This window comes from Notothenia coriiceps, unplaced genomic scaffold (genome assembly GCF_000735185.1).
Source record: "Notothenia coriiceps isolate Sejong01 unplaced genomic scaffold, NC01 NC01_scaffold00025094, whole genome shotgun sequence".
Lineage (NCBI taxonomy): Eukaryota > Metazoa > Chordata > Actinopteri > Perciformes > Nototheniidae > Notothenia > Notothenia coriiceps.
The window spans coordinates 381,077-392,810 of record NW_011357795.1 but is presented as its reverse complement, the minus strand read 5'-3'; the positions used below and the strand labels follow the sequence as shown (position 1 = coordinate 392,810).

Below are 11,734 nucleotides of genomic sequence, written 5' to 3'. Positions count from 1 at the left end.
ATCATCTCTGCTAACAACTTTCATAACACATTTGGCGGCATACTGCTACAACTTGGGTTTCAGAATATCATCAGCCACCAGAACAATTCAAAAACGATATTGTTACGTATTCCTCGACGCCCCTGAAGGGGTGCCTGGCCGCTCAGGATGCGATGACGGTGCTCATCTGTGAGCCACACAACAGTGTGAGTTCTTCAAAAAGGCAGAATAAAGGTTTTTGCGGTCGGCCAAGTATAGCAGGCGCATTCTGGAGGTCAGCTCAGCAGACCCAGGGCACAAGATTAAACACTGCTGAACGCCATGACAGACCCAGTAATGTTCTTGAGCGTGAGACGGCCTTTCTGCGGGAGTGACAAATCACCTTTGGGAAATTCCTACCCCACCTGGCTGTGCAAAAAGCTCATTCCTCTCAGAGACTTGGGTTAAAGGAAAACAAACATTGTGGGCCTGCGGGGCCCACAACAGCAAGCAGGCGGCTTTGACAGCATACAAAAATTGCATCTCTTTTGACGACACCCCCCGGCTTGACTAGCCCAGCTGTCTATGACCCGAAAATGCTGCAAAACTTCTTGTTTCTGGCGGGATTCATCTTCATCACCGGGCATGGCGTGCCCGGGTGCTTCTCATCAGCACTGAACAAAGATTTTTTTGTTTCTTACGCCCCCAGATTGCAAAAGGGAGGCTCTGGGCATCAACTTGGCCCCTTGCACAGAGTTTGCCAGAGTTCCTCAGATGGGCGAAAATGTTTCCACATGAGACTGCGATCACAAGCTTTAGTTCCGTGCATAGGCTCAAAGCGTCCGTTTGGATGAACTCCCACCACTGCACACAGGCGTTTTCGCCAATGCCCTGACTTGAGCGATTCTCCTATACCATATCACATGTGCGCAGGCCAAAGACATCACAACTGACAGAGATACGTATCCCAGATCGCAGTAGGCCTAACATCAACTCGCGGCTGTCATGAGAGGTTTGCAAGAGCTCACTCATCGGGAAAAGTTTCCACATTGAGACTCGATCACAAGCCTTTGGTTCCCTGCTAGGCTCAAAGCACTCGGGGAAATAAGACACACAAGACAACGAACACGCGCAGTACTCCAACAGGTTAAAACAGGTACTAGTGTAGACTACGATAGCCAGACAAAGTTGTTCTATTGAGATAGTGTTTCAACCCTATCTGCCACTCTCAGGTGAGCTCACAGTTCAAAATGGTCTCCTACTTTATGGTAGCAGGATAGTGATCCCTACATCGCTCAGAGCTGACATGCTCACCAAGCTGCATGAAAGGTCAAATGGGCATAACCAAATGCAGAGAAAGAGCCAAACAGTCTGTGTGGTGGCCAGGACTCAGCAAGGAGTTAACGACAGTGATAGAGAACTGTGACACATGTAGCCGGGAGAGAACAAACCTCAGATATCTCATTCACACCAACGGTGTTTCAGGGCCGGTTCGGATCTGGAGCTTGAAAAGCATCGGGTTTTCCTCTTCACACCGCAGCGGAGCAGCCTCTTAGCTCCGGAATCCGGTTCGTGTTTCAAGCACCAAAAAATTGTCCGGCCAGAGCAAAAGCACCACATACGTCACGCTTACGTCGAGGCGGGGGCAGGGGCGGGATCAACTCCTGAACAACAACAAAAAGCCAACGTTTTATCCAGTTTGTACACAACGATGGAGAAACTTAACAAGGAGCAGTGGTCCACTGAAGAGACCAACTACCTACTGGGAATCTGGTCTTCCGAAGAGCTACAGAGGAAGCTGGAGCACAATCGGCCATTGTTGTTGTTGTCAATGAACTGAGGGGTTTCCGCGCGGTTTGGCTTTGTGAAGCAGGCACGCAAACGGTTACGTCATGACGCAAACGATGACGCAATGACGCAGCACCAGTCGGACTCTGGGCAGTGTGAAAAGAGCCGGAGCTAAACCGAAGAACCGGTTCTGAACCTGAAAAGCTCGAGCACGGAGCTTGAACCGGAGTTGCGTTGGTGTGAATGAGGTATATGAGACTGTGCTAAATGCTAATGTCAACATTCTAATATGCTGATGTTTTGCACGTGTATTGTGTCATGTAAACCATTTTAATTTAGAGTGTAGTATGCTAACATTTGCTCATGAGTACTGAGTACATACTGAGGCTGATGAGAATGTAATTGGTTCTGCAGATATTTGGTGGTAGACAAAAGTATCGGACCTGATGATGCAAAGTGAAAGAAATGCCAGAGAGATTACAATTCATCCTGAGGACATTAATGTCACTAAAACTGTCAAAATAAAAGTGTCAACATCATGGTGATACTTTAAGAAAAGCCAGGGGATGTCCAAAGTCAGTGGGATTTATCTTCTACTGATAATAAATGTCTGTCCAAAGTCCTTTGCCAATCCATCCAGTATTTGTTGACACATTTCTGTTTGACAAAGGACATTTTTATACGCTTTCAGCTAAATTCCCCAGATCAGAGTCCAAATTGTAACACACTTTATCATTTCATATTTTGAGTCACTTACACACATTAAGTCTCTTTAATCGTCATATGATATGTTGTTTGTTTATATTTTGTGTCTTTGTGTGCTTTGTGTTTTCATTGTGCTGCTGCACAAAACCTCTTTGGGATGAATGAAGTGATTTTTATTGATTGATTCTTCATGCTGCGGATCAACCAGGGTCCCTCAAAGACCTCAAAAACAATAACCTGTAAAAGTAGGGAACGCATTTGAGGGCACATTTTTTTTATTAATTTGCACCTGATTCAAGATGAGATCAAAAATTAAAGATAATCCCCTATTAATCCCACAGCAGGGACATTTGCAGGATAGTGCAACGGCAAGATGCATCAGTTAAAAGAAACATTAAACCAAGACGTAATAAATATTTAACAATTAAAAACACGAAATATAATAAATAGACAGACTGAACGGTTGACTTCACAAAGTCAAAACAATTCAAAATCCTATTAAATATTCATAGATAAGCCTTGAAAATAAATGTGGGCCCTCCTTATTAAACTGGAAATCTTGCAAATAAGATGTATAAGTGGACAAAAATAACAAGAACTCCTAAAAATACATGAATATCAAGGACATCATAAATAGTAGGGTCATCCTTTGCTTCCACAGCAGTTTTAGTCTTTCTTTTATAGCTGTCATAAAATTGAAATGAGCTGTTTTTGTAATAAAATATTTAACTGTTTGTCATTAAAATGCCTCCAGTTTTCTGAGTGGTGATGGAGGATGGAGTTCTTTGCTCTCTACAAATATTAAATCTGCACTTTAACTTGAAATATCTAATAAGGTAAGAAATTGTTGTGCCAAATGTTATGCCAAATATGAATTATATCAGTAAAATGAAATAAAACATTTATGCAATAACTCGACACAAAGGTGCATAAATGTTACAAAATACTATGGAAGAACTGTGGTGTTAGGAACATGCTTTCATATCATCTCGTATATCCTTTGAAATGTTTTTTCTTTTTACTACATTTTTCATATCATTATTTTACATGTCCTTAATATTGCTTAAAGAATTAATATTAGTCCCAATGCAAGTAGCACATATCACAACATAGCAACGTTTTCTGCAGTGGATTGATTAGGATGTTTCCTTTATATTGTACAAAGAGATGCATCTGTGCTACAATAACTTTAGCCGTCAAATTAATGTAGTGGAGTTAGAGTCAATTCAGCCTTATTTACCCTTTACAAAAGTCAAGTCCAAGCACCGGAGATAATGTACAACACTAGCAAAGTAAGGGTTAGAAAGTAAGTATTCGTTTTACTTCAGGTACTTCACACAATGGGAAAGTTCTTCTATAGAGTACAAGATGTATGTTTTATACTTACACCACAGGACCATTTCTTATTTGTGTCAGAGGTAGTTGGACCGTGCGGTCACAGTGACTTGTCCCGACCACAAACAGCTGAATTTGAACAAACCCACCATCACCCGGCCGGCTCACATCTCTCCAATTATCGTGCTGTTTCGTTTCAGTTCCTCCACAGAAAATGTGTTGTTTTCTCCGTGGGACGAAACTTCTGTTACATTTCAAAACATCAGTGAGAAACTCTTGCCTCTATAGAAGGACGTGGTCAGGCATGGGTGGCTTAATTTGGTGTCCAGCCGTGAGAAAAAGCGTGATATTGATAGTATGGTGTGGATTAGGAGCGAGTGATACCTGTGATCTGAGCAGAATGTTTTAATTTAAAGCCTGACTGCTCTCTCGGTAGTTTCCCCCCGCTTTTATTATCACAGAGAGAATGTTTTTTTTAAATGGATAAAGGAAGAGCCTTGGGTCCTTGTGGAAATGACTCTCATTTTGTAATTTGCATGCATTGAGTAAATGAAGTAGCTCTCAGTATTCCTGCAGTGATGTGGTTAACATCCTTATAAACATTGCCCCTGATTGCGAGTCCCTAAAGGGTGCAGGGACGGTTTCATATTTATTTTATTTTACCAGTAATGTGTGTTTGCAAGAGAGATTTTAATGAGTTATTGATGTTCTTGTTGGATTTAACAGGTGAAGAAGATTAACCGGAATTTTCCAGTTAACCAGCAGGTGAGATGTTTTTTGAGCTCCTGCTTGTTAAGATGTTTATTTCTCTATGCTTGGAATGACTTGTGTGTTTTATTATATATGCAGTCTATGGTTTTTGCCCCATCTTATTAATCCCAAGTGATAATAACAAGGTCTTTCAATCACAGAAAGGGCACGGTATAATATTGCTAACTATTGCAACAAAAGGAGAATGTTTGCATCATTAAAGTCCATCCACTGAGAAATAATCAGAAAACATCCTTCAGTCTGTTCGTTCACAGTCTCATTTCTTTCTGTTTAATCATGGGGAGTTAATGCGACAGCGGGGTTTCTTTGTTTCTTATTTACTTTGGTTTCTGCCGCACACAAACGTATTAATTCATTTGACAATTCTTTGAATAAATAAAGCGGCATGAGATGCTTGTCCTAAATCTTTCACTGGATTGTTTTGCATTAACAGAAAAGCAAGAAAACGTACTACTTTGTTTGCAATTACATTACATTACATGTTAGACGCCTTTATCCAAAGCTACTTACATTCTCAATACTGTGGGCAATCCCCACAGGAGTAATTTGGGGTGAAGTGTCTTGCCCAGGGACACAACGACATGCTGACTGCAGTGGGGTTTGAACCTGTGACCCCCTGATCCGAACACCAACGCTCTATCCACTGCGCCACACGCCTCCTTGCATTCACCCTGAATTGAAAAGGCCCCATTATCCTTTTGTGCATGTAAATGGTCTGAAAGGCTAAAATCTCCACGAGGGAGTGTCTCGTTTTTACATGATTCCTGCATCAGTGTTATGCAGCACCATGACTTGTTAAACCACAAATAGATGCATGTGCATGGTTCATCTCTAAAGCCCCTGAGAAATCAAGTGGAATGATTAGAACTAAATGAGCAACAGTCCAAGTTACAATTTGAAGAAAAAAACATCCTTATTATTTATGATTAGTTGAATGCAGCAAACTCTATGATTTGATCCTTGCTATGTCAAAAAACAACCCAACGAATTTAGATAACAAAACAACGGCAGAGATTATTCAGCATCCACTAAGAAAAGTCCAAAACTTGATCCAAAGCAAGACCATGCATTTCAATTCATTTTCATTTCATTTCAATCTTTATTTCGAACAGATTAAAAAAATAACAACTACAAAATAACAAATGTGAAAAAACAGAATATTTTGTTAAAGTACAGTATTTATCCACATTCATGATACAAAAAAAACAGAAAATGTGTGTAATGTAGGACCACGATTGATAAGATGGGTTTTCAAGGCTTTTAAACAATTATTCCTTTTGATTTTAGAGAAGTATTAAGACATCGTTATATGTTCATATGCATTTAATTAAGGAACACATTGATTACCATGAGTTCGCTTTCTAAACATTATGTGCCAGATTTAGTCAAATAGGCTCATTTTCATCTGCAGTCCCGTAGGTTGATGGCATTAAAAGACAACATATAATTACACACAGGCAAAGACAACAGTATCTAAGCAAATGAAAACACGTTGTACTTTTGCTTATGATCTCTGTTATAACATTCATAATCCCTCATGATCACGTCTTTTTATTTCCTGTTTGACAGATTATCTACATGGGCTGGGTTGAGGAGAAGGAGCAGGACTCCGTTCAGGACCGAATGTATTCGCCCAAATTCCTCGCTCTCAGAGGTTCCTCACTCTTCAAGTTTTCTGCCCCTCCTGTGAGTGTTCACTTAATCTGTATTTGTTTTGTACTAACTTCCTCTTTAAACTATCAAACTTCTGTGTTTGAATTGAGTGTCGCTCAACTCCACGGGACATTTTTCATTTCACGTTAATGTATTGTTGAGAGAGAAAATGCTTTCCTGTTAGGAATAAAAGGAGGAAGCTGCTCGCTCATAATCCTTTGTGCTACATTGATCTTCCTCTTGATTGATGATGATCATTAAATCTGTTTACATTCTGCCAGCCACTTAAGTGATTATGACAAGAGGGATAAGCTGTCAATGGTATAGTGGAGATGGGAAAAGATTGATAGAAAACTGGAATCGCCTGCTCGACTTGAATGTGCAGATATAAATGGGATATGCTAATGTGAGTGGATGGAGGAATATCAGAGCCTGCTTGTGCAGACGAAGTGACGATCTCCTTTAAGACCGAAGACGTGTTAGTTACCTACAATTTCAACATATATCCCTCAAATTTCACAACCATTCATCAATCATCACCTAAGGCTAAGCCCATCCCTTGAACAGTGGTTGTCCAATCACAGCTAAGTCTGTGAACAAATTGGCCTTTTTCCATCTAAGGAACATTGCAAGACTCCGACCGTCACTCGACCTAGTCCATGCGTTTGTCACCTCCCGCTTGGACTACTGCAATGGTCTCCTGTTTGGGGTTCCCTAAAAACCCCTGGACAGGCTCCAGTATGTCCAAAACTGTGCTGCTAGGGTACTCACAAATACAAAGCTGTGGCAGCACATCACTCCCACCCTCATCCACCTCCACTGGTTGCCGGTCAAGTCCCGCATCACCTACAAAGTCCTCTTCCTTACCTACAAGTCCCTCCATGCCCTTGCCCCCCAGTACCTATCGGACATCCTACACCCACATGGCCCTCCCCGGAACCTGCGGTCTTCAGACTCTGGCCTGCTTACCACCCCCCGCACCAAACTGCGAACCTTCGGGGACAGAGCCTTCAGCGTGGCAGCCCCCCCCCTCTGGAACGCTCTCCCTGCAGAGATCCGCAACATCCCCACGCTTGACGCCTTCAAAAGGGCCCCTCAAGACCCATCTGTTTGCTCTAAGGCCTTTGGCCCCTAATCTATTTGTTGTTTTTATCCGTCTGACTGGTTGTCTGACTGCCTTTTGTTTTGTTATGTTTGTTTTGCCCTGTTCTTCCTTGTAAAGCGACCTTGGGTCTCATGAAAGGCGCTATATAAATCCAAGCTATTATAATTATTATTATTATGAAGCAACCCTACCAAGTCATTTGTGAACATTTCAACGCACAATGCTGTTAGTTTGTTATTTTCAGATCAGTCAACTGTGCAAAATCATGTAGCAGTTTTACTTTTAGAGACTCTTTTCTGCTCTCTCTACCCTGTGCAGGAGCCAACATGCTATCATATTTCAGAGCAGCGATAGCGCCTCGTCTGGGTTTTTATTTGTTTTGGATACATTTATACTACACTAATTCCAGACAATCTTGTGTTAGTGGTTATATCTTTTTTTCAGTAAAAGTAAATCTTCTGTTTAGAAAAACAAACATTAAAGCAAAGCTAAATCGCAGAAATCACAGTGTTATTTCTGTGTGAAATCGAAGAACCATTGTTGCTAAATATTAGTTTTTTAAAATTGTAGTTGTGGTAAAAAGTGGAAATATCAGCCAGTATCATCATTGTGATCTGTTCAATTGAGATGTTGACAAGTTGTCTTCCTCTGTAATCAAGCCATTCCTTAAATCAATCATAAAATGTATGTGATATGTTTCAGGTGACTACATGGGACTGGACTAGAGCCGAGAAAAGCTTCACTGTGTATGAGATCATTTCAAAGATTTTAAAGGTAAAGCAGCCATTTCATTTCTTGAACATTAGGAGAAGCAACTCTTATTGCATTGGATATATTGAGAGAATATAAAGCAGAAAATGTATATACTTACTGTATATAACTCGCTGATTGATTTGTTCTACTTCAATCGAAATGAAACACTTAAGATTCAGATTGTTTTGTTCATTCCCTGCATGTTCGAGGTCACTTACAATTTGATTGTGAGAATTTAGCTGCATTTCATTTTGTCCAAACTCATGGTGGTAAATGTGATTCTTATAGATTCGCACATTAAATGAGATGTGAGTCGACCCACTCCTATTTACACTGTGCCATTTGGGAAACATAAAGCTATCAAAAAATATATTAGGGAAAAACATCCTGTTGTTCAGCTGTAATATGCATTACATGCACGTAAGTGTGGAGGAACATAACTCAAGTACTCTTAAAGCTGCAGTACACAGTCTTTACTCTGCCCTCAGGGTGAATAAACCTCCCTTTAGATTCAGGATCCTGCACTGCTGTTGCTTTGTCTTATCTTCACGTCACCCTGCCCATCTGTACCTGATCAGCATGGCAGCCTTACTTGTCTTATCTTAGGATAACGAACTCCTGGACAAGAGGAAGCACTGCTTCAGCGTCCAGACGGAGACCGGAGAGGACTTGTTCTTCAGCGTGGAACTGGAGTGCGAGCTGGTGACCTGGGAAAAGGCTTTTCAGATGGCCACTTTCCTGGAGGTGGAGAGGATACAGGTCCGCACCTGAACAGTAGGCAACGTGCAGGGAATTGTGATGATTTTAATCTAGCTCACGGTTCCAGCTCAGTCGTTTTAGTGCACAGATTGATAAAGCTCATATGACGTTTCCTGCAGGAAAAAAAAGATGCTTTTGTGTCCTTGTGAAGCTCTTGTGGGTAACATCTTGTTCTCCTTTTTCTGTAGTGTAAGACGTATGCCTGTATCATGGATAGCCACCTTATGGGACTCACAGTTGACTTCGGCATGGGCTTTGTGTGCTTTGATGCGGCTTCAAAGGTGAGTGTGAGACAGTATTGAATCATCAATACAAAAAAATGAGGGATCCTTTCAGGGGGAGATTTCCAACAACTGCATTGTACACAGTGTGATGAGTCTAATCATGATGCCTCAGCCTCCCTTTTTATTTTTTCTTAGTGCTACTTGCTTATTCTGCTCTGTGTGCGTTTTGGGAGTATGAGCACATTTATTTTGACGGCTGTTTCCCTTCCCCCAGCTCAAATCTCACACTCCTTCCGGCAGTTCATTTTGGCCTTTACCCAAGTCTGAGAGCCATGCAGACTCCACTGGTGCACATTATGTGGCAGGACACAAGCACTGCCATATTGTTCTCTTAAGATTTTGGCCCTGTTTCCTGCAATGTGGAGCAACAATGTCCCCCATGGATGGTGGAAAAATGTCGCCAGCATATTGTTTGGATTGAGAAAAAAGCTAAAAACAATCCATATGTAAACTGAAATTGCAGACAATACAGAACACTGAGTAGGATTACTTTGTAATTAAAAGCTGTTATTGGCAAATTTCAAAAAGCTTGTGAGAATTAGTTTCAATCGAAAGCACAAGTTTTACTCTGCTCGACAAGTTGAGCTGTAATCTGCTGGCTCTGGACCCAGAGTGATATTTTCCACCATAACTCTAGTTAGTTTTGTAAAGTATTTAAAAAAAAAAAAAAATGTATTGGAACATATGACGCAAGGATGACAGTCCCAAGACGTATTTTTCATATATTTATAATATTTAAAAGCATTAATACAGCAATTAATACAGAGTTTGCATGTTATTTCCACGTGTCAGGTTTTATCCAATGGTACAAATTGTATAGATAATGAAATAAATAGACATAGCATTTACTATTAATATTAAGACATCAATTATATCAAATCATGTTTTCATAGAGCAAACAAACCACTCGTTAGAGAAGTCTGGTAGGAAGCTCTGACACCAGACTTTTGTTAAATTAACAAGCCAAATATTCAAACCAAGAGACACAGCAAGTAAACATTAAGAAGGTTATGCAAATGTGAGCAATGTTATTATTATAAAGAATATATAAAAAATATTCAAGCTTGTATGTTGGAGAATATTTGTTGTGTTCTTTAGTATATGATAGCCCATGAGTGATTCAGAGAATACAAATCATCCCAAGCTGTAAACGTCACTATTACTTTAGTGCAACATATTCACAACAGTATTGAAGGGAACACATCTGTTTGTCATTCAGATATTTGGGAACAATTTGTGCTTTATAAGTAAACAAAGAACAAAATATCCTCGCTGCCTCTCATATTCTTGTAAAACCAAATCCCAAAGGCACTGCCCGGTGCATGCTGGTCCTATAATGCTGCTTAAAGGTGGGGTAGGTAATTCACTTCAGAAACACTTTTTGTTATATTCCATGGAATGCTCTTAACATCCTGATAGCAATGAATATATTAAATGCTTTGACAATAAATACATAAAAAACCTCATCTGTGGAAGCCGTAGCGCTGTAAAAAGCACGACCAATCATCTGAGCCGGCCCGGCTAAAATAACTGGATGGCCTACCTGCCTGTCAGCCTTCCATCTGTGCACAAACTTATCTCGTGCCCTCATTGGTCATGGGCACGTTGTGTTGGAGGAGGGGCTCTGTAAGGAAGTCTGAAGGAAGGAGCAGATTTTTTTCGGCTGCGTATTTTCAAATTCTAGCGCACTCGAGCTGGTTTCTCCAAAATTACCTACCCCACCTTTAAACAAAAATATGTATAGAAATGTATATAAATATTTTTATTATTTGTATTTATATATTTACTATTCAATTCTAAAATGTCTAAAATGCAACTGTCACGAAAGTGAATTCAATAATATTTTCATTCATAAATAACACAATTTAACAACGAGGAAAACACATTGTAAAAATAAAATGAACAGTCATGTAAAGACTACAGATAACAACAAGCTCAAACATAATGTTACATAACTTTTATAAAATAGTAAAAATTACAATGCAATATAAGATATAAATAGTTATTTAATAAAAGGCAGCAGCAAACAGACTTTTATTTTAGTCTTATTTTGAAATCCTAATACTCCTAAGAGTAAACTTCCCCTCTTTACACAACAGTGACATCTGCTGGTAGAGTACTGAAACAAAAAACAGTGGTCAAATATTTTATTTCACTTTTTTCCCCCAAACATACCAAAACCAACGATGAATTCATCCGTGCAGCAAAAGCCACCGATCTCTTCTATATAATAATATATATTATATGTGTGTTTTTAAAAGATTGACATCCAGAAAATAGTGTGACACGAACGAACACTTGAGTTGTTCTTCTTTGTTCAATAGGATTTGTTAACAATAATACGAATATATAATATTCTGAGCCTTATTCTTTAACTTTACTTAATATGTTGGAATGTATAAGCATGTTTAATTATTTAAATGTAGTGATTTTGACATTTCACTGGCCGTAGTATTAAAGGGGACCTATCATGCAAAATGCACTTTTTTTATGTCTTTTATACATAAAGATGTGTCCCCTGTCAGGGTTGGGGAAAAATAGGACCCAAATGCAGATTGAGGAGGAAGCAGGTTTCAAAAGGAAACAAAAGGCGAGCTTTATTTAACAAAAGCTGAAAAAACAA

The 11,734-nt window shown here is 39.8% G+C and overlaps 1 protein-coding gene across 3 annotated transcripts in view; it reads left to right on the top strand.

Annotated features, from left to right (window-relative positions):
• Positions 1–11,734, top strand: part of sntg1 (syntrophin, gamma 1) — a 35,263-nt gene that overhangs the window by 19,616 nt on the left and 3,913 nt on the right. For all 3 annotated transcript variants that reach the window (XM_010783367.1, XM_010783368.1, XM_010783366.1), the window contains 5 exons: positions 4,513–4,551; positions 6,127–6,243; positions 8,018–8,089; positions 8,675–8,827; positions 9,016–9,108. In XM_010783367.1, the coding sequence (XP_010781669.1) occupies positions 4,513–4,551; positions 6,127–6,243; positions 8,018–8,089; positions 8,675–8,827; positions 9,016–9,108 (474 nt within the window). The remainder of the gene's footprint in view (positions 1–4,512; positions 4,552–6,126; positions 6,244–8,017; positions 8,090–8,674; positions 8,828–9,015; positions 9,109–11,734) is intronic.